This window comes from Heteronotia binoei, chromosome 2 (genome assembly GCF_032191835.1).
Source record: "Heteronotia binoei isolate CCM8104 ecotype False Entrance Well chromosome 2, APGP_CSIRO_Hbin_v1, whole genome shotgun sequence".
Classification (NCBI taxonomy): domain Eukaryota; kingdom Metazoa; phylum Chordata; class Lepidosauria; order Squamata; family Gekkonidae; genus Heteronotia; species Heteronotia binoei.
Window position 1 is genome coordinate 81297631 of NC_083224.1, and position 24347 is coordinate 81321977.

Sequence of the window (24347 nt, forward strand, 5' to 3'; positions counted from 1 at the left end):
CCAAATTCCTATACTGTATGCCTAGACTTATATGTAATCAATTTCCTATTGCTACAGATTAATAAAATTTAGTATGCCATGGTTGCTTGTGTGTGTTGGCATTGGCTGGGTGAAGACCTTGAGATTCATTTTAGGAAGTGACTAGGATTGACTGAGTTGGGTGATTTTATTCTGACCTCAGTGGGGTGCAATGCCATAGAGCCCGCTCTCCGAAGCATCCGTTTTCTCCAGGGGAAAGAAGCAAACATTCCATTTCAATGCACAGTGGGAGATATGTGCCAATGGGCTTTCTTGGGCACTACCTTTTTCTCAGCAAGCATCCTCTGTGTTAGATAAGGTTACATCTCATATATGCCTAAACAGCTCTCTCTCCTTAGGTCCTGGGAGCTAAGCAGGGTCGGCCACAGTTAGTACTTGGATTCCCATGGAGACCCCCAAGGAAGATGGGGGCTGCTTTGCAGAGGAAGGCAATGGCAAACCACCTCTGCTCATCTCTAGCCTTGAAAACCATATATTGTCTTGGGGTGGCCATTTGTTGGAGATGACTTGATGGCATACAATGATGATGATGATAGTTGTGGTGGTGGTTATGATGATGATGATGTTTGTTACCAAACTGCTGCATCCAACTGCCATGCCTCCAAGAACATTAGTTGCATTACCAAGTGTTGGAAATAATCTCTCCCACTGCACTAAAGGAGTCAGGAAGAAAGCACAGAGTGGTGCATTTTCTCAGGATTGCAGCCATTTGGTAATATCCCAATGTTCAAATTAAATAAGTTTAACATTGTCACCATTTTTTAAAAGTTACTAATCACCATAGTGTACACATCCTACAGGGAGATATGCTTTTGCACATTGTTCCAAAGTATAGGATGCAAAATCTATTTATCTTGGGGATATAGTTTAACTGGTTTACACTTCTTTGTGGGCACATCTCCCAAACATATACTATCCTACTTTCTGATCGGTTCAAACTAAGCCTGCTTCTAGCCCTGAACTTCTAAACAATGGCATGAACAGATAATTCACATAAATGCTATGCAGTCACCCAAGTTCTGGCTCCTCTGTTACAGCAGAAACAGTTGTTAATCTGATAATTAATTTGCACCTTACACAAGAAGCATATTCCTTTAAATAGACCCCTGTATATCAGAAGACCTTGGCAGCCAATTCATTATCCCTTTATTACTTTTGAGGTGCTCACCATTTTTTTTACAAAATATTGATACGATTTAAAGAAAGATGTTCTCAAAATATCCCCTCATATTTTAAAAGATTCCCCATACTTTCCCAAGATGTGTCTCAGAAATAGATGCATGTTGGAAATTAGCTCCACATCATCAGCTGCATGTAACACTACAAAAAATGTGCAATTCTTTTAAAATGATGGGGAAAAAGAGAAAGGGAGTTCTTTTTTTAATTTCAAAATTTTTATTAAACTTATAATCAATATAAACATGTTTATACAAACAATGCACTTATTCAAGGCTTCAAAAAGGAAAAGTAAACAAACTAAAATTAAGAACAATGTTATGCATTTTGCATTGCTTAACTTAAAGGTATACACATTTCAATACTTATTGCTTGATTACTAGTACTTTTGCTTATGCAACTTATAATTTCCTGTACTTAGGCAGTTAACATTGTACAAAACAGGCATTAAAAGTAAATCATTTTTTCAAATAAAGCATTTCTAGGCAGAATGTTTTCTTCTGAAAGATATGAAACTACTGGGTAGAAAGGGAGTTCTTTCACCACATTATTCACAGAGACACTGAAGGAAAAGTTGCCAACTTCGTAGCATTGTAGTCACTTCTCTGTTGGTTGGAATTTTCTTAGATATGTAGACTATATCTATCTTAGTGTACAAAGTTTTTAACAATGATACATTGATAATACAATATTGTTTAGACTAGCAGAAACAATTTCTATGCATTAAACTGAATGCTGCCATAACATCAATCGAAGGTATATCTAACAGTGGTTTAAAGGTTTTATATATAATCAGACAGAATAACATAAAACACTAACCTATTTGGCTGTTGGCTTTCTGGTAGCCAATCTGATCTTCTGTTACAATTTGATTATGGTCAGCCTAGTTTTCCAATTTATTGAGTGAGAATCAACAGTAGATTTTTGGGAAATTGAGGAATAAACTGAACATGCTAGTTGCAGTGGTGGTAATGGTGGTTCTACTGAAGAATGAGCCTCCTGTAGTACATAAGAAGAAATTATTATGTAGAGAAAAGAAAGAGAAAGCACTCTACTCTTCAAGAAACTGGGATCAGTGGAACCACCTGGCAGGGGAGTAGCTAGGGCTTTGGGGGCCTGGGGCCCAAGATTTATGTGGGCCCCCCTATGTGTGTGCACGCCGCCAGAAACAGGATATGATGTCACTTCCGGTGATGTCACTTCCGCAGGATGGCCACCACTTGCGAGGGAGCCCTGCTGGAAACAGGAAGTGATGGAGGTGGAGGTGGAAAGAAAGCAATTTCAACTTTAAATGCGTTCTCCGAGCTGGCCGATGGGGGGGGTGGCTTTAAGAGCCACGCAATGTGTGCGAAAGAGCCAACATATCATGTATATGTTTTAAACACCTGCAACGATGAAGGTTCCAGACCAAAATCCCGGCAGACTTGCGCAATGGCAGATCTACTGGCTGGCTGCGCCAGCGGGGCCAGAGAGACCGGCTCCGCGGTCGGGAGGCACCGGTGCCACGGCCACTCCCGCCCGGGCTCCCGCTCTATGACCTCGGCGGCCGGCAGCAGCGCAGGCCCCTTGCGTGCCGCGTGGAGCGCAGCAGCGTGCTCCCCAGGCTGCCTCACCGGAGGCAAGGACCAGCTCGCCCTAGCAACTGGCGGCGCCTCCTCGTGGCGCGCAGGGCAGGGAGGCCCTTGGGCTCGCAGGCGGGCGGAGAGAGCCCCCCTGTTGGAGCGGCGCAGCATGGCCCCGGCAGCCGCCCGCCTCGGCCCCGGCTGCCTCCGGCGCTAGGCGGCGGCGGCGCCCAGCTCCTCTCCTCGCCTATGATCGCCAGCATGAACGTGGCGCTCCAGTGCATTACACAATGTCCCATTATCTATCTATCTGTCTCTCTCACTCTCTCTATCACTCACTCTCTCACTCACACGCACACATCTAAACTGAAAAGACCAAAATGGTGCAGTCTTTTCTAGTAGGGAAAACTCTTTGGCTTAGGTGGGAAAAATGGACCTAGTACTGGGTTCTTTTTGAAAGGGAAACAATCTTCCTTTTTTGCAATGGCCAGGACTTCCTTCCGTCCAGAACATTTGATGTGGCTAGGGAAAGCTGACCCTCCCTTCCCTCTAACTCCATTCCAGCCTCTCTTTGGCTTCCTCTTCCCCCATTTTTCCCGTCCGGGGTGAAGGGGGAATTGACCCTGTCACTGCCGGGTAGGCATGAATCAAAGAGATTCAAAGAGCCGGTGGGAAGGGTAGCCTGACCCTTCCTACTGGGCGGCGTGCCCTGCCCCCCACTCGGTTGCCCCTGCTAAAGCTCAGCCATGTAATAGGCTTCTAATGAAGCGGGCGAGAGGGGGGGGGGAAGGAGGGCTAGAAGCGCGATCTGTTTGGTTTAAAGTCACACCTCCGGGAGGTTTCCTTCACTACCGGGTTGGGAGAGGGAAAGGGAGAATACGAGCATACGGTTTGTGTGTGTGTGTGTGTGCAGGGGACTAATGTTTCGATTGGTTCACAGGGAGAGAGGAGTCACAGATCATCTCGGTAGCAATGTGAGTGGCGGCGGCGGGGATGCCAGGTAGCCGGCTTCTGAGGGGTCCTTTGGCATTGCCAAGGGGCCCCCCAGACCCTCCAGACCTGGGGCGACCCGCCCCCCTCCGCCCCCCCTCCCTACACCACTGGCACCTGGGGATATACTGGGATTCTGCCTCTGAATCAATCACCTATTTTATGGAGAGCACAACTAATTTGACCTTAAATATATTGCTGTGAGTTTAGTGTCTGATCAATATGAACAGGTTTGGCCTAAATGACAGGAACTAGGGATTGACAAAAAATGTTAAGAATTTTATGTATTAACTATATAGTGTGTGAAGAAATACTGAAAGCTAAGGCAGAACAAGCACCACTTCAAACTGTAGAACCTTGAATCTCATTCAAAACAGTAGACTATAAATGAAAGTACATAGTGATCTGTGGCACTTAGCAAGAATACTTTGAAAATTTGTTTGCTTGTGCAGGCTATTGACTAATGCAGATTTGGATCAAAACTGCAGAATACAGATTAAAATAGTTTTCTCTTTTTCGCTGAAAGATTTTTGTCATTTTATTATGTGAGCATTATTGATTTACTGACAAGTGTACCTCACTTTTTAAAAGTTGAATAATGGATTATAAATATTTCATTTATTTATTTAAAGCATTTTAATGCCGCCTTTCCACCCAAATTAGGTTCCCCAAAGTGGCAAATGATCAAAAACATTAAACTAGTTTTAATACATAACTATTAAAAACAACAGTTAAACAATAAACAGGAAGGAGGGTCAGAAAACACCAGACAAATAGAGAAGTCTTCACACACCAGTGAAAGACAATGTTAGAGAGGGACAGGCAAATCTTCCTGGGGATGGGCATTTTGAAGGCCCTATATGGGGTTACCATGCATTCAGATGATGGGGGCGCCTGAAGCAGGACCCCTGAAGATGACCGTAGTGGTTGTGTAGGTTCATACAAGTGTCCCTTAAGGTATGCTGGTCCCAAGCCACACAGAGCATTAAAGGTCAACACCAGCATCTTGAAGCAGCAGCCAACATACATGGAATAAGACTATTGTGATATGGTTCCTATGACCCATTGCAGTGAACATTCTGGTTGCAGTATCTGAATCAGTTGCAGCTTCTGTACACTCTTCAAGCAGCCCCATACAGAGCAAAATGCAGTAGTCTGATCTAGATATTCTCAGGGCATGCACCACAGTGGAAAGATCTTTTTTACACAGGAAAGGGGATAATCACTTGATTATCAGACAGGTAACCTGGGCCCAGAAACACCCAAAGTGATTGACTTGTTTCTTCAGAGGAAGTGCAACCCCTTCCAGAACAAGAGACACCTCAATTCCTGGCTCAGTCCTTCCTAGGCTTCCCAACCCTCCCGCTCTGGCGGGAGTCCCCTGGGTTTGCAGTCTCATCTCCCAGTCTTCAAGGAGTGGGAAGCGGGGGGGGTGGGGGGTGGAGGGGGGGGGAGAACATACCTGTAGGCTTCATTATAGAGCTCCTGAGCCTTTTGTAAAATGTCTGCCCCTTTAAGGCTGGGCAGGGAGCAGGAAGGGCTTGGGAGAACAGCCCCGCCCTTTCTTTTGCTTTCACTTTCACAGCAAGAGTTCTCCGGAAGAAGATCTGGTAAGTGTGTGTGTGTGTGTGAGAGAGAGAGAGGGAGGGGGCAGGGGATTCCCTGGTTTGGAGGCCCTCCCCCCTTTTAGAAAGCGTGGGGGGGAGGGAAATGTCTACTGGGCATTCTATTATTCCCTATGGAGAACGATTCCCATAGGGAATAATAGGGGATTCATCTGTTGGTATTGGGGGCTCTGGGGGGGCTATTTTTTGAGGTAGAGGCACCAAATTTTTAGTATAACATCTAGTGCCTCTCCCCAAAATACCCCCCAAGTTTCAAAACGATTGGACCAGAGGGTCCAATTCTATGAGCCCCAAAAGATGGTGCCCCTATACTTCATTATTTCCTATGGAAGAAAGGAATTTTAAAAGGTGTGCTGTCCCTTTAAATGTGATGGCCAGAACTCCCTTGGAGTTCAATTATGCTTGTCACATCCTTGTTCTTGGCTCCACCCCCAATGTCTCCTGGCTCCACCCCAAAGTCTCCTGGCTCCACCCCCAAAGTCCCCAGATTTTTCTTTAATTGGACTTGGCAACCCTAGTCCTTCCACCCACCCACAGTACCTCCATTTTGTCAGGATTACGTTTCAGTTTCTTAGCCCTCACCTATTCCAGAAATCTTCTAGGCCCCAGTTCATCACAGTCTCTCTTAGATGTGCTGGAAGCATGAAATACAAGTGTGTATCAGCAACATATTGGTGACAACCCAACCAAAATCTCTGGATGCTATCTTTCTTTGGCTTCATGTAGATACTAAAAAGCATTTATTAAATAATGCATGTTCTAAGCAAATTATTGATGAATACAGTGTTTCTTCAACCATTTCTGCCACTTTAGTGTAAATAAATGGAGATTATAAATCAGGCAATGATGCAAATAATGGCTCACCAGCACTGTTTCTCTGATCAGGAAACTAGCCAGAGTGGGGGTGGAGAGATTAAGCTGCTTTTCCACACATACCACAGTCCTGTTGGCAGAGTAATTAACACAGCAACAGTGATTAAAGAGTAGATAAAGGTTTACTTAGGAACGAACATACTTGATAGGTAAGAGGAGATACAGAGATAGGTTCCTAACTACATCTCTAGCTGAAAGAGAGGAGACTGAAAAGTCAAACTTCTGAGGAGGAGGAAATTACCCTGAGTAGCAATCTGGAGACAAACAAGGAATTATACTTAATAGGAGATAAAAAGTGTTGTCCTCGCTATCCTACCTAATTGTCTTCTTGCTGCCCACTTCAGTATCTAGTTTTATTCTTTGTGTACCAGACATTGCATTTTCCAATCTGAATGGGGCCTCTCTGTGCCTGAAACTCAAAAATAATGTCTGTCAGCTTAACCTAGGAATGGAAATGGGGAATGCATTATGTGTTGTAGGCCTTCAGTTTCACATTTGCAAGAATTTTAACCTTCATCTTCCATATTCAAGCAAGAGAACTGGTGCAGAGGGAGAATGGCTTGTAATTCTTTCTAAGACCTCTATGCATTTCTCATAGCTTCATCAGAGACTATCATAGTCTAAATACCTCTGACAGCAACAGTGTTTGAGACAGTGTCTGATATTTTACAGATCTTCCTCATGCATATTATGTGAAACGCATAGAAGCCTCAGAATGAATTAAAATTAATTCTCCCACTATATCATTTTTTTCTCTTTCTCTGGTTTTGTTTTCTCCATGGTTTGTATGGTGCTCCTTTTCTTGCTTCCGTATTCAGACCTAGCACTTGAGCAGTGTGCTTTACACATGGAAAAAAAAGCAACAGAAGCCTCCCACGTATGAAACAGATGACCTTGAAGGAAGCAAACCAGAAAATTTTTGGTCAGACTTTTCTTCGAAAATCACAGGGAGGTCTTTCCATTGTTTATCCAGCTGATGACTGATAGTGTTCATTGCTTACTACAATGGATAACTCCCCCCTTTCCTTGGTTCTGTGTGACACTAGGATTGATAAGGACAATTTGCCAGAATTGATATACTCCATAATTATATAACAGGAAGGACTTATAATGGTGTTTCCTGCAGCACATACTTCTTAACAGTTTTCCCCTAATTTAATGGCTAAAAGCCATTGAAACTTTTTAAAAAGCTATCCAAATTTGCACAGCTATCTCCATTGTAGCAGTTAATTTCTTAAATTAAATGTGCACTGTGTTAAATAACATTTATTTTTGTCTCTTCTGAACCTACTGCTGACCAGTTTAATTTGGTGACCCTTTAGTTCTAGTGTTTTGAAAGATGGAGGGGGGAAATCTATTCACAACATTCATAATGTTATGATTAATTTCAGTTTTAATCTTCTTGTTCTAAACTTTCAGGATACACAACTTTTAGCTTTTCCTCATTGGAAGGTGCTCCAGTTCCTTTTTTTAAAAGTATCACACTATCCTTTTTGTGGTGACTAGAATTGTATTCCACATGCTTTTGCAATATAGATTTTATATTACGTCATTATGATACTGACATAATGATACATAATGATTTTATATTATGACATTATGATAATTTTATCTTAATCTATTTCCTGATAATTTGATTTCCAAGTTTGCCTTTTCACAGATGCTGCACACAGACTTGAACAGTGAGCTTCACCAGAACTCCAATTGACCCCATAGGTATAAATATGAAATTAGGGATTTTTGTTCCAATTTGGCTCTTTTTAGACTCACATTGGGTGCATTCACACCACACCAAATAACACTTTTTGCAACTGGATTTTTACTGTGTAAGAATAGCAAGGATCCAGTTACAAAACACATTATTTGGTGTAGTGTGAATGCATCCATTGTAAGGAAAGCCCCCTACTTTTCATACATATGGACATCGTGATCACCAGTATGGTTGCCAGGGTGCATGGAGTTTTGACTCTCACACATCTGCTCTAAGAAGTGGACTTTGCTTACAGTTTCTAAGGCTTATGTGGATACTATAAGCCTCAGCTTTGCAGCAGCATTCTACAAATGAGCTGCCAGCTACTCCTTGTGTGCCCAGTCTTGGCCACTGCAGTGGCAGAAGCCACACCACCATGAACTGTACAGGCAAGCAGTTTCTAGCCTGTTTTCCATGAACCAAGGGCTAACACCACTCGTAGCCATCTTCCTGCCAGACTGGACTTCATTCCTTCATAGTGGAAGGCTCACGTACGCACCCTGTGTCACCCTTGGCTCGCAAGCAACCCATCTGCCCCATGAATGGATTAACAGCTCAACTAATGTTCCTGATTGCCGGGCAATACCCTAAACAATAACTCCTGCCCAGAAGATGATGAGAAAAGAGGAAGAACATCTCCTCCATCAACCAAGTCTTTTGTCTTACCCGGGTGATACCTAGGTCAATATTTGATTCCCTATTGTCACCTTCCCAGATAAGCCCACTTAATCCCAAGTACCTAGCCATTTCCATACTGACACCCTTGGAGCCGCCTTAGGCCATATTGCAACTTGGAAATTTCCAGGTTCACAGGACCAAGGTGAAGTTCATTGGTTAAAGCTGACACCCAATTGGATGTCACCAAAGGACTCACCATTGGCTCTGCTAATGTCCAGCCTTCATGGTCATCACAGAGCCTCCCATCTCTCCTCCCCGTCACCTCCCATCCCCTAAGGGGTCTAAGGGAGTCTATTTAACCTCTGACCCAACTCCACTCATGTGTGCATCTAACAGTATCCCAGTTCCGCTGTCTAGATCCATCCCCAATTCTGGCCACAGTTTTGGGTCCATTTCCCCTGTCCTCTTATGTCGCCATTGGAACCTTCCTCGAAGACTACGATGGTAAATATTACCCTGTGTGTCTACCCTTATATGTTCCCCTATCAATCTATCTGTGTTTCTTAGACCTGTGTGAATGTGTGATTGTTTTGTATTTTTATCTTGTGTGGAAGAACTATTATTCTAAATAAATCACAATTGGTTTTATTAAATTAGAGTCCTTTTATTGAGCATTACCCTCTGGATGGTTGAGCCTGGTATATATTGGTAAAAAAGATTCCTAGTGAGCCAGGTGCCCACCTAACTAATTCCCCAACCTCGTTTTGAGGGCATTTTGGCTAACACCATATGCTCTTACTGGCTACTTTACTCGTCATTACTGATGTCAGATCATTTATGAATAAATAAAATAGAATGGGTTGCTATTTATTTATTATTTGTTTATTAAGTTAGATTTTTAAAGTGCCCTCCCCTGGGGAACAGGGCTCAGGGTGGTGTACATTCATATAAAACATATAATAAAATCATATTTAAAACCCACAGTATATTATACAGCAGTAATAACCTATAACCAGTAAGATGGCAATAGAACTGCCAGAATATGTGCTGCCTCATGGGGTGGGGGAGGCAGGAGGAGCAGGAGTGCCAGGCCAGATCTCTCAAATCCTTGAGATAACCCACTACTTATTCCCCTCCATTACAGCAAAACTTGAGTCCAGTTAAGACCAACGAAGTTTAATGCCAGCTTAGAATTAAACTTTGCTGTCTTAAGTTACCACTGGACTCAAACTTTGTTCTGTTGCTTCAGACCAACACAGCTACTCACCTGAATCCCCTCCATTAGGAAATCTGTCCATTTCATTCCTGCATTGTTCCCCCTCTTTTAACCATAGGGGGGGGGCTGTTTTGAGAACTATTCCTTCCAAGAATCCATGTATTCACAATGAACAAATTCCCCCCTCAATTATCTGCTGCTTAGGCTGGTACTACTAGACAGCAATAGCATGAAAGATCTACTGTAATATAGATTGTGGATATCACCCTTTTTGTTTAATGTTAAACAAAGCTGTGGTTTAATAGGTTTTTGTTCACTGGATTATTATTTTTTAAATAACTTTGGGGCTGAGGTGAAGAATAGTGTTTTTATCTTTCCATATCCTGATAATACCACTATGAGTACATTTATTATTCCTTATCAAATCTTAATAATCTCATATAAATAATTTTAATAAAAGGTCAATGGAATGATAAAACCTTTCTTAGCATACTTAAGAGCACTGATAATGTAATGTAAACTGATAAGGTTTGGGGTGCTAGCTTCTAAGGTATAAAAAGCAGGAGCTCCAAAAAAGAGACTACAGACCAGCTTCTGCTGTGGTATACAAAGCTCAGTCAGGTGCTGTATGCAGGGAAAACCAAGGACCATGCAGTGGTTGATCTTAGCATTGGTTTGCTTCCACCTCTCAGAGGGCCTAATAACGTGAGTAGTCTTCAGCAATGATGAGTATGATAGCTATTTAAACATATTAGCAACATGCAGCTATTTTAGTCACTGGCATGTCAGGATGCATCCTGACCAACTCTGGCAGGCCATTTCACAAAGTGGGAACCACAAGAGAGTGCACGTGTATGGGCAGTGGCAGATCTCTCCCATCTGCAGGCTCATTTTTTCAACTGTGGGCTTTCTGCTTTCTCATTTTACTGACTGCTAAGTTGCTGTTTCTTAGGGGCTTTGTTCTTCCTCCCTCTAGTGATCAATTCGATATCACACAGCTTTTTCCCCAGAATAAAAACCTGCAGTTTAAATCTGCAGGGAGATATGCTGGGGGAAAAGCTATGTGATATTGAATTGATCACTAGAGGGAGCCAAACATGTGTCAAACGGGGTGGGGGGGACGACCCAAGAAACAGGAATTTTGCAATGTGTAAAATGAGAATGTGGACAAGCCCATTAACAGAGACAGCATAGAAGAAAAAAGAAAGAGAAAGAATCCAGAATAGGATTAAGCAGGTTTGTACAACCAGCAAAATGTTTTGTTTCAGTTGGCATATAGTGAGATCTTCACAAAGTACAACATACAGCACACAGCCAAGTGAACCTCATTTTTGCAGCTTGTCAATTGTGTAGCTAGTCCAATAGACATGTCATCATGAATTGCTGCAATGAAATCATTGATCTATCAAGGCCAGTATCAGCTACATTGACTCGCACTGGCTGTCATCTGTCACATCATGTATTATATAATCCTTTTCACTAGATGTTGGGGATTGATTTTGGGATCCTCTGCATGCACTAAACCCTAGACACTAAAGCCATAACTCTTCCTTGTCCGGGAGAAAGATGCAGGAATAGATAATGTCACCAGTCACCTTTTACCTGCATTAGAAGACAAAACAATATCACTCTGTACATCTTCACACATATTGTAGTGCAATTTTGTTGAAGTGCCACAAATGTATCTTGGAAGGGGGAAAAGAGGGGGGATGACACTGGGAGAAATGCAAGAATGCAGTAGGTTGAGACTGTGTGAAGATATGGTATTTGCAAGAATTTATAGTGAATGCAAGACTAGTGTCTCCCCCCACCCAGTATGCCATTAAAAAGAAAGGGATCACCTTACATTCACATACAAGTTACATTTATGTCCAGTAATAATTTTTTTGTGTGTGTGTGTGTGTATAACATTTTTAGGTGTCATCTTACATTCTGGGTTGTTTTTCTTACAAATCAATATCAGAAAACTATCAGAAAAATCTAATTGATATACTAGAGTCATTTTGGAGAAAACAGCTAGTGTAGGACCCATTCTTCCTTTGCAAATTTGAAAAAAAAATGTTAGCCCTCAGTCACGAACCATTGGGTGCAAATATGAAAAAGACTGATTTTTGTCCCATTTGTGTGGTAATTGTTATTAACCAAGGGATATTTAAATGCTACTCTCTTTATAATTTACACTCTTCTCTCCCCCCATCCCATCTAGTTTACCTCTGAAGAAGGGAAAGTCCATTCGAGAGGTGATGAAGGAGAAGGGTGTGCTGGAAGATTACCTGAAGCATCACAAATTTGACCCAGCCAAGAAGTATCATTTCAATGAATACAATGTTGCTTTTGAACCAATGGCATACATGGATGTGAGGCTTTCTTCTTTTTCTTTCCCCTTACAAGTCTGTATTTTCTCCACCAAAAGAGAACTTTGATGCACTTTTTTCTTTGCTCTGCATGTAATCTAGGGTTGCCAAGCCCATTTCAAGAAATATCTGGGGACTTTGGGGGTGGCACCAGGAGACTTCGGGGGTGGAGCCAGGAGCAAGGTTGTGACAAGCATAATTGAACTCCAAAGGGAGTTTTGGCCATCACATTTAAAGGGACTGCACACCTTTTAAATGCCTTCCCTCCATTGCAAATAATGAAGGATAGGGGCACCTTCTTTTGGGACTCATAGAATTGGACCCCCTGGTTCAATCCTTTTGTAACTTGGTGGGTATTTTGGGGAGAGGCACTGGATGTTATGTTGAAGATTTGGTGCCCCTACGTCAAATAACAGCCCCCCTCCCAAACCCCAGATACCTGCAGATCAATTCTCCATTATACCCTATGGAAATTAGTCTCCATAGGGAATAATGGAGTGCCCAGCAAACATTCCCCCCCCGCTTTCTGATGACCCTGAAGTGGGGGGGGGAGGGCCTCCAAACCAGGGGATCCCCTGCCCCCATCTGGGGACTGGCAACCCTAATGTAGGGTGTTTTTACACTGACAGTTTGTGACTCTCTATCACCACATTTGAAACTCACTTTTTACATTACCTAATGTTCTCATAACTGTTTTGCATCATTGCTGCCTGAAGCATCTACATTTGTTTCGGTGAGATGTGTTTTGGAGCTGCTGTTGCAACGTTTTTCTCGACAGTTTTGATCTGGTCTTTTCTCTACAGGCATTTCAAACTTGTTTTGTAGAAGCTTTCAGGCGTTTTAAAAGACTCCTCCAAAAGCCACAAGGTGCAGTAATTTGCATGAGAACTGACAGCACTTGAAATTTTTGCATATCATTGCTTGCCTCATCTAGTAATTTAAATTTGTATTGTTTTTGCAGTGTTGACATGATTTCCAAGCAATCGTATACATTTAACTAAGCACTGGTATTCCGGCTTCCCTCTGATCAGAGACCCCCCCCCCCCCCAATTGAAACACTTAAATGTAAAAGGAAAATAATTAAAGCGGAACAGTGGCAGGCGATTTGAAGCCTCTAAAACTCTGGATCAAACTGAATGTAAAAACACCCGTAATCTTAAAAATCAGGACAATCTGGTTTGGGTCTTTCTGTGTATCCTTCTACATTCCTGACTCCAGGGCTTTTTTTGAGCAGGAATGCACAGGAACACAGTTCTGGCTGGCTTGGCATCAGGGGTGTGTGGCCTGATATGCAAATGAATTCCCGCTGGGCTTTTTCTACAGAAACGTCCTACATGAAACAATGGTGACATCAGGGTGTGTGGCCTAAAATGCAAATGAGTGCCTGCTGGCCTTTTTCTACCAAAAAAGCCCTGCCTGACTCAATTCTTTCAGATCCGTGGGTCAGCTTTCACTAACATCCTTCTAAAATTCAGATTGCAACATTCTTTTCCTAGGCATCATACTATGGCGAAATCAGCATTGGAACACCACCTCAGAATTTTTTGGTGCTATTTGATACTGGCTCTTCCAACTTGTGGGTACCATCTGTCTACTGCCAGAGCCAAGCTTGCAGTGAGTAATCACTTTCCAAGGGTTTAAGACTAGTTTAAATGGCAACTTTGCTGTGATTAGATGGAGACTGGGCTTCAAAAAAGCCCTGCTACAGAGAAACTGAATTTCTCTGCATTTTGCTATTTGCTTGCTTTAGAACAAAACAGGAAGTGTAGAGAGAAACAGGAAGTGCAGGAAAACCATACAGTTCAGTACAAAATTTTTGTATGATGAAAGAACTCTGTTTCCCATGTGACTTGCATCACCTACACAATTCTTCCTGTCTTTTCATTTGGACAAGCTTCTAAATGATCTTACATCTGCATTGTGACTTGCAGGGGTCAGTTGCACTAAATGAAATATCTGTGCAGACTTCACATTATTTGATATTATTTTCCTCCCTAGGCAACCATGCAAGATTCAACCCCAGCCAGTCTTCCACCTACTCCACCAATGGGCAGACATTCAGCCTGCAATATGGCAGTGGCAGCCTCACTGGATTCTTTGGCTATGACACTCTGACAGTAAGTGCTGCTTTGGTCTATATTGAGAATTAATTAATACCTCCAACTAATCATCACCAAGACCTTATTATCGGAAATTCCTTGTGAACAGTTCTTGGCTGGAACCCAAGTTGTTGCTTCTCTTGATTGTTTTGGCAGACACAAAACATGGAATCATATTATCTGCCATCTGTTGAAAGCTGTCAAATAACAAATGCATAGCATATCTATCACATACCAAACTGTGTTGATTGCCAGCCCTAAACTATTGCCAGCTATTAAATGCAATTGCATACCAACTCTCAGGGCTAGCAGGAACTCCTTTGCATATTAGGCCACACACCCCTGATGAAGCCAATCCTCCAAGATCTTACAGGGCTCTTACAGGGCCTACTGTAAGCTCCAGGAGGATTGGCTATGTCGGGAATATAGCCTAATATACAAAGGAGTTCCTGCTACAAAAAATACCATGCCAACTCTCAAATACCATATACTATTACATTTCACTACTAAAAGCTGCATATGAAGATCGTTTGTCTAAGTACCATTGCTTGGATGTAAGTCCAATTGAAGTCAGATGGATTCACTTGGAGTAAACACTGGTAGACTTGGATTGTAAATAACATCACTCATTAACAATCCAGTATAGCCCTGCACTAAATTCTATGGTTTTCATCTATCAAGTGCAATCAGATGTTAAATACCATTTCATGTCTGCTTTTAATGAAAACTTTCAAATGTTACAATATGCCAATAGTCAAATATCAAATATTTAAATCAAATATCATAAGATGTGAAACACATACACGCACACACAAATTCAGTAAATATTCATGCATTTACAGAATACCTTGTAACAACATTTGCAACTTTGAAGATAATTTGGGGAATCAAGATTGTTTTACACAAGCAAAGTACACAATGATTGTTTTACACAATGATTGTTTTACACAAGCAAAACCACAATGTTGGCAGCAAACTGTTGCCCGTATTCAGCATCTGGTATCAGTCTGTTGTTTTGTATCCTGTGTCCATTCTATGTGACAGACTATCTTCTTGGTCTCCTTTAGCTCCAGAACATTGTTGTCACAAACCAGGAGTTTGGCCTGAGTGAAAACGAGCCTGGCACCAACTTCATTTATGCCCAGTTTGATGGCATTCTGGGAATGGCCTACCCTTCTCTGGCAGTAGGGGGCGCTACCACTGCTTTGCAGGCAATGTTGCAGGAAAACTTGCTGACCCAGCCAGTCTTCAGCTTCTATCTGAGCAAGTAAGAGATTTAACTATGCTTTCCTCCAGCTTTATTGCTTCTCCCCTTGTTTCTCATATATCATAGTCACAAAAGTATCAGTATCATGTTATTTTTCTAATTCACTGTTTTCTATTTTATTTATTTAAAATGTTTCTTAGCCACCTTTCTACCTTACAGAATTCAAGGCAGCTTACAATGTAAACAAGCACAAAAATGCATTAAAACACAATTTAAAATCACAATGTAAGAACATAGCAGATAATTGAGAAGTCAAAGGTGTGACCATTCCATAATTAGAACAAGCAAGATCATCATCATCATCATCATCATCATCATCATCATCATCATCATCATCATCATCATCATCTTCTTCTTCTTCTCCTCCTCCTCTTCCTCCTCCTTCATCATCATCATCATCTGCGTGTGTGTGGGAGGGGGTTGTGTGTATGTCATGCATATGATTCTTTGCATCTGCACATACCTCTACCCCCATGCTATTGAAAATTGCAATAATTCCTTGAGCACAGAGATACCACAAATTAGCAGTAACTGATAATGCACAAAGTGCTGGTGGAAATCCTGTTTCACTGTTTCCTTTCTTAGCCCCTGTAACAGCACCCTTCTGTAAGGACAGGCACACACTCCTGGAGGAACACCACCAGCAATGGCTACTGACCTGCAGAGCATGAGCAAAGGGATGATATCCTATAGACAAGGACCTCCATTTAAATACTTGGGGTGGAGGCCAAGATCACTCAGCTCACTCTAGAACTCTTCCTAACTAGTGTGTCTGTGGCATAAAAAATCAGTATGGACCCCTATGCCTGTGCTTTTTTGTGCTGTGCAGCCCAGTCCAGCAATGGACAGCTGTTTCTCTTGGTATTCAGTTGATGAAGCAGGAATGACCTAGGGGATGTGGGAATGGATGCACTAACCTAATTCTGTGTTTAAAAACCCAGATTAACTTTTATTTAATTGACTCAAATGAGAATTTTAATCTACTGCTCTTTGTGTCAGATCAATAAGAAAACAGGCAACAATCCACAAATTTCATTATTATCAAAGTAAACTGTGAATAGCAAAATATTATCAATAGTATATCAAACTGCATTTTAATACATATGGAACAACGCATTCAGAATATTCAGTTTTTGTGAACACATGAAATTTATCAAGAGTTGATGTCTTTAAAAGATTGGAACAATAGAAGTGCCTGCTGAAAATTTCTCTCCAAGGTCAACTGGATGGCTTTGTATTTCTGAAACTTGGTCTACTTTCTTACTTTGTTTGTTTGTTTCCCACCCAAAGTAGCTTACAACATTCTCCCCTTCTCCTTGTAATAACCTTGTGAGGTAGGTTAGGCTGAGATTTGTAGTGACCCAAAGTCACCCAGCAAACTTCCCTGGTAGAATGGGGATTTGAATGAGATTCAATCTAGTTCAGCATTCTAACCACTACACACACTGGCTTTGTTTTAGCAATCACATGACAATGGGCTTTTTTTTGTATAAAAAGCCCAGTAGGAACTTATTTGCATATTGGGCCACATCCCCCTGACACCAAGACAGCTGGAACTGCGTTCCTGCTCAAAAAAAGCCCTATGTGAAATCTAATTCTCTCTCTTGTGTTTGCAGCCAACCAAGCTCTCAATATGGTGGTGAGGTTGTCTTTGGAGGAGTAGACACTCGCCTTTACTCTGGACAGATCTATTGGGCTCCTGTTACCCAAGAACTTTACTGGCAGATTGGAATTCAAGAGTAAGTTGCATTGTTGATAAATTTTTATGGAAACCCATTAAAACTGTTAAAGACTTTCCCAATCTACTCATAATCTCTGAACATCTGAACAAGGGGTCTGCTTCACTTTGGGGGTATCTGACAGATATCCTGCTTGGCAGGTTGGGTAGAGTAAAATCATTAAGTCTGGTGTAAGGAACACTTCTCCAATTTGTCTTCTAAATCAGGGGTGGCCAAACTGTGGCTCAGGAGCCATATATGGCTCTTTCACACATATTGTGTGGCTCTCAAAGCGGCTTGGAGAATGCATTTATAGTTAAAAGTTGCTTTTTTTTCCACCTCTCCAACCCTCCTCCATCTATTTGCCTTCCTTCCTTCCTCTCTCAAACATCTGACATTCATGTCTTGTGACTCTCAAACAGCTGACGTTTATCCTATGTGGCTCTTACGTTAAGCAAGTTTGGCCACCCCTGTTCTAAATTATTCCATTTTTCCTTGCAATTTTTCCAAAGTAGTCATACTTGGACCTTTGGATATTGAGGTCTGATAACATGTACTTCTCTGTGCACTGAGGATTTCTGAGAGTAATGGAGTGGGTAAAAAGCACATTGAGGTAGAGCTCTGGGCCCATATATCACACATGCACTGCCATTTGTAGTTACTATGCTAAGGATAGTGTGAACTGGCCAGCCAGCTATTACTGTACTGATAAATGTCTTATCTGGTTGGAAGGATGGAATGATCAGATCATTATCTGAATAAAACAGGCATGTAGAAGCATCTTAAAAGACTACCAAAAGGTATTCCAGCATAACTGCACACTCCAGTTCCTCCAATTCATGAAAGCTTGTGCTGGAATACATTTTTAAAGTCTTTTAAGTGCCACTGGCCCCCAGTTTTATTTTGCTGCTACAGAGTATCATGGCTACCAGTGGCGGACTGGGTCTAAAAATATTGGTTGCCAGGAGACAAAGGGGGCCCACCCACAACTCTAAGGTGATCATTTAATTTTTGTAAGAAATAAAATTTTCAAAAAAAAAAAAACAGAAGTGGGAAAAAGGTACAATTAAAACTTTTGTGAAATAAATGTATATATATATGTTTAGTAATTACAGTGTACACGTATTGTACATTTGACTGGCAATATGCAGCAGATATTAAATGTAAATACAGATTGCATTTTCTCCAGGGGAGCTGATCTCTGCCAGTTGGAGATCAGTTGGAAAAGTGGGAGGCTGGCAACCCTAAATACAATATAAATTTTAGTTGCATTACAGTAATAATATCAGAACTTCTATTATATTTTCAAGCTACTAAAAGGACGTTAATGTTTTTAACATATTGTCTATTGTTTAAGGGGGGGGGCACTTCATCAGGGACCCACTTGCCATTGGGCAAGCTGACACCCTGGCCAGTCCACCACTGATGGCTACCCATCTAGAAAGATCAGTATCTGCTGAATGCTGAATTGAGTCTAAAGTCCTCCTTCTTTAAGTATGGGGGCAGTCAAATTGGTCCACCTGACATTCTTTTCATATTTGCCAGTGTTCAAATAAATATATTAGCTACCAACATGCTTCTTGGCTTGGTTTAAAGTGCTGCATGGCCTAGGGGCCTCCAAGCGTCTCTCTGAATGAATCCAATTGCCAATTCTACTTGGTGTGACCATCACAAAAGACTGCTGCCAATCAACTTGAGAGCTTCTGTTGTTGTTGTCCCTGCCCTTGGAATGGAAATCCAGAGGCTGTGTGGAGGATTCCATCCCTTCCAGCCTTCTGGAAAGCATGTAAGGCTGCATTTCCTGAGAGGTTTTCTCTGATTCTTCATTTGGCTTGTTGAAATGGTCTAAAATAGATGTCTTGGGATTTGTACTGTGTACTGTTAGGATGTGTGCTATGGATGATGGATACATATACATGTCACTGGCCAATTTTATTGGCCTTTGTATTTGTTGATTTTTCTGTGTCAAGTTGCTTATTAGGATTGCCAGGTCTGTGTTGGAAAATACCTGGAGGCTTTGGGGGTGGAGCCAGGAGAGGCTGCCATTTGGGGAGAGAAGGAGCCTCAGCAGGACACAATGCCATAGAGTCCACCCTTCAAAGCAGCCATTTTCTCCAGGGGAGCTGATCTCTCCAGCTGGAGATCAGTTGTAAAAGCGGATCTCCAGGTCCCACCTGGAGGCTGGCAACCTGGCTGTTCCAAGGAAAGGTTAGAAAGTTTTAAATAGATGAATAAAATACCATCTGCAGTCTAAAACAAATGGGTGTCCCTCAGGGAAGCATTTCTTAGTATAAGTGTATAAAACCATATTGTAAAACCAAGAGGACAAACCATGGATTCCCTGTACAGTCTTAGGCTAGGCACCAAGTTCTTCCGTTTCCATGGCTTCTTGATCTCATGTCAGTGTTGCTGTGAATTTTAATAGGGCCAAGATAACATGTCCCCCAATAGCATAAAATAGCATTGGGGATTAGATCATTTAGTGTATGTTATATATATTTTTCTTGCATTCAGCTCAGTGAGAATTAAATAGATATTATTGTGCCTATGTCCTTACATTGTTAGTTGTATTCCCATGTTAGTTATATTTTGGCTTCAAATTGACACACTACTGTACTGTGCTACTAGTTACTCACTGAATGAATACTGATGTATGAGTAAACCATATTACCCAAATGGCAGATGGGGAAGATTAATAAGTGTGACTGGTTTGCATGAATCAGCACTAGGTTTGAAAGGGTGTCACCATTTAATAATCTCATACTTATGGGATATAATATCTATCACCTATCTATTAATCAATCATCTATCATCTTTATTTGGACTTCTGCCTGCATCACAGTGGAAGGTAGTGAGATGGAGACATCATCTTCATAGAGATAAGTCCTTAAAAACCACACTTGGACCCACTAAGTACCATGTCTTTTTCCATAGGGTTCAGTGAAAACCTTACACAAATTTTCTATGTTTCCCCTCAGGTTCTCTATTGGGGGACAAGCTACTGGGTGGTGCAGCCAAGGTTGCCAGGCTATTGTGGACACTGGAACATCCCTTCTCACTGTTCCTCAGCAGTTCATAAGTAGTTTCCTGAATGCTGTGGGTGGTCAGCAAGATCAGTATGGAGAGGTAAGTACCTGTAAAATCAGGGCTACCAAATCTTGTAGAGTATGTGAACACTTCTGGATTCTGAGAACAGGTAGTGGGCAGAACTATAAAATAGTTGTCAAATTGGGGCAAGGGCACGCTCAATCACAAAATGGCTGCCACAAGTTTATAAAATGGTTGGAGATCCTAAGCAAAGTGTTCTTCTGTGATGGAGGCAGCTGCTTCCAAATGCAGACACAAAGCAACTCCTGCTTAAACAATGTAGAAGAAAGCCAGGGTTGGCTCTTTGCTCTGGGAAGAAACACTTTGAGGAAAGAAGAAACTGGTACCAGGAAATAGTTTGTTTAGTTTCAGTTTGCCAGGAAATACATGAGGGTGTACCCAGATGCCCATGAGTGCCGTGTTGGGGATGACTGTTTAAAAGATAGCATGGTGAACTGGGGAAGACTGATACTGATGTGGCAGTGTGTACAGCTGGTCACAGAACCACAAACAACCCTGGAATTGATGACTCCTGAATACACTGTTGTGGTCAAATAATTAAATGAGCTCTATACAGTCCCAACTCTCTACTGCCCTGCGTAGAGTTGCTGACTCCAGGTTGGGAAATTCCTGGAAAACTGGTGGTGGTGGGGAGCCTGGGAAATGTTAATTTTTGAAGGGGATGGGGTAGGGATGTCATGCCACAGAGTCCACTCTTCAGAGCAGTCATTTACTCCAGCAGAACTGACCTCTGTGGCCTGGAGATCAGTTGAAATTCTAGGAGAACTCCAGAGCCCACCTGGAGGTTGACACCCCTAATCCTGACTTCTTTTTACAGTATATGGTTGACTGCAGCTCTGTCCAGAATCTGCCCACCATCTCCTTCACCATCAATGGAATTTCTTTCCCTCTGCCTCCCACTGCCTACATCCTCAATGTACGTATTATGGCTTTGAATATCATCAATCTGAATTCTTTCAGCATAAGAACTGTAGAGGGGAGAGCTAGAGTTATGAGAATATGAGAGAGAAAGAGACAGCAATATCCACATATGAATTTTACTGTAGTTTTTACCTCATTGTGTTTTCATCTTTCTGAGTACCACTCAACAGCCTTCTTTATTGTTTCACAGAACAATGGCTACTGCACAGTTGGGATTGAGCCCACTTATCTGCCCTCCCAAAATGGACAACCTCTCTGGATCCTGGGTGATGTCTTCCTCAGGCAGTACTATTCTGTCTATGACATGGGCAACAACAGAATTGGCTTTGCTACTGCTGCTTAAGCTGACAGGAATGGTTTAGTGCCTTCCCCTGTCCCCATTACAATTTGTCCCCACCTTTCTTTTAAGATTCTTGTGTCCCATTGATTTTGAACTCTCTGGTCTCTGGAACATGTTTTTTCTTCTCTAATTATTAGCTGGTGTTACAATGATGCTTGCTGTGGATTGGATAATAAATAATTACAACTGTGCCAAAGTCTCCTCAGTTGTTTTGCTATCAAAACAGGGCATTAAAGATTTGATGCTGGAATTTGTGCTCTTTAGGATACATAATAGTTAATTATTATTTGATTTTTAAACATTCTTTCTATGCTCCAGTGAGCTCAAAGCAGTGCACATAATTTGCTGTCTACCATGTTATCCTCATACTCTCTCTCTCTCTCTCTCTCTCTCTCTCTCTCTCTCGGCTTGGCTTCGCGAACGAAGATTTAAGAAGGGTGCAATAGTCCACGTCTGCTGCAAGCTCGCTGGTGGCTGACAAGACCAATGCGGGACAGGCAGGTCCGGCCACAGTGGCTGCAGGGAAAGAACCCTGAGAAATAACTGGCTAAGGGAATGACTAGCCTTTGGTCACCTAGCAAGTTTCATGGCAGAGTGGGGATCTGAATCACTGTCTCAGTTCAGCACTAGCAGTTACACAATAGCAGCTCTGTCTTTCATGATAGCTCAGAACAAAGGACATTCCTATTCCTTCCCCATTTTATTCTCAAAATACTGTGAGGCCATTAGGCTGAAAGAGAGTGACTAGCCCAAGATCACCTAGTGAGCTTCATGGCAGTCTAGATTTGTAGTCTGGTCTCAAATGTTTGTAGTTCAATAGTCTAAACCTTTGTATGGCCTAAGGAGAGATCTCTTAGTTGGAGCATAGTAACAAAAGGTGCAGGGGACCTATAAAAAGCAAAAGGGGAGAGAAAAGGTTTTCTCTTTCATTAGCAGAATAATTTAGAAAAAAGGTATCTTGGAGAAAAAAGGAGCCCCATGATGCAGGGTGGTAAAGCTGCAGTACTGCGGTCTGAACTCTCTGCTCACGACCTGAATTCGATTCCGGCGGAAGCTGGATTCAAGTAGCCAGCTCAAGGTTGACTCAGCCTTCCATTCTTCTGAGGTCGGTAAAATGAGTACCCAGCTTCCTGGGGGGAAAGTGTAGATGACTGGGGAAGGCAATGGCAAACCACCCTGTTAAAAAAGTCTGCTGTGAAAACGTCGTGATGCGACATCACCCCAGAATCGAAAACGACTGCTGCTTGCACAGGGGATCTTGGATCTATAGATAAGCCACATGGAGAAACTGCACAAGGGCACATGCTTTGATTTATGAATTTTCTGTTCTTCTGCGGCCAGTGAAGTTGTCAATGTGTGCAAGGCTGGCCCTAGACTGTCCTGCACCCTAGCAAAGCTAATTTCTGGCACCCCCCCCCCCACTGATAACGTCACTGAGTCACATGGGGGGTGCCCAATTTGGCACCCCAAAAGGCTGGCACCCTAGGCAGTTGCCTAGTTTGCCTACTGGCTGAGCTGGCCCTGAGTGTGTGTGTGTGTGTGAGAATTATTTTATAGAATCACAGAACTGGAAATGACCAAAAGCTTAATACACCAAGGGCAACCCCATCCATCTACTTTTATAGATAAACCTACACAATCCAGATTATAATAATGTCACAAATGAGAGACCACATCCACTGAAGATGTGCTGACAGAGCAATAGGGATATCTATTGTAAATGACCCAGATTACATAGTACAGATGACAGCATGCACACACCCTGGATCACCAGATAGCCTGGCCTGTTGTAGTCACTGTTTTCCCCACTCCCCTGGAAATTCACTGTTCAAGCATAAAGTTTACCTGGAGACTTAAAACCATGTGCACTTTTCCCTGTACATACATGTTTTAATGCTGGTTTTTTGACTAAGAAGATTGTGATGTGAAGATATTCCAGATTTTTTTTTTCTTGGATCAGCTCTCCCAAGTATAGGCTGTGGTGGAGTTTCCCTGGGGAGGGAAGAACAAGATCTACTCCAACAATGCTTTCACAGACAATGAAAAGGTTAGGAGTGTTAACTCAGTTTACATCCACATTCTGGATGGGCTTGCACATTTAAATGGAAATAAGAATATATGACTTACCAAAAACAATGCAATTTGATAGCATCTGAACATTATGTTTATGGTATCTTGAACCAGCAAATTATACATGTACCGGTTTGTGCGTGAATATATGCTTAGCTTGACTGTGAAGGGGAGGGGAGCAATTGGTAATCTTAACACATAAAATAACATGACGATCTGCATTGTAATATTGCCACCTAGTGGGTCTTGGTTTTTTTACCTGCACAGAAATGTGCATACATTCTAAAGATGATGCTGATACCAGGTCCAGCAAGTTGTGTCTGGTTATCTGGAACCTGTGGCCTAAACCCAAACATATTTCTTTCTTATCATGGCAAACAGCCAATTCAAGCTTTTGCAATGACTGGAATGTGTGTATGTATGTGTGTGCTGACCAGTGTTCCCTCTAAGCTGAGTTAGCGTAAGCTAGCTCACAGATTTTTTAGCCTCTAGCTCACACATTTTTGTCTTAGATCAAGAAAAATGGCCCCAGAACAAGCTAATTTATGCAGTGGCTCACAACTTTAATATCAGTAACTCAAAAAGTAGATTTTTTGCTCACAAGACTCTGCAGCTCAGAGG

General features: G+C 42.1%; 1 protein-coding gene across 1 annotated transcript; it reads left to right on the top strand.

Moving 5' to 3' along the window:
* Positions 1-10409: 10409 nt before the first annotated feature.
* LOC132567597 (gastricsin-like) lies at positions 10410-21859 on the top strand. Its single transcript, XM_060233274.1, has 9 exons — positions 10410-10554; positions 12056-12206; positions 13700-13817; positions 14202-14320; positions 15370-15569; positions 17186-17308; positions 20266-20413; positions 21213-21311; positions 21507-21859. The coding sequence occupies exons 1-9, from the start codon at positions 10478-10480 to the stop codon at positions 21657-21659; spliced, it is 1188 nt and encodes a 395-aa protein (XP_060089257.1). The 5' UTR covers positions 10410-10477; the 3' UTR covers positions 21660-21859.
* The last annotated feature ends 2488 nt before the right edge of the window (positions 21860-24347 follow it).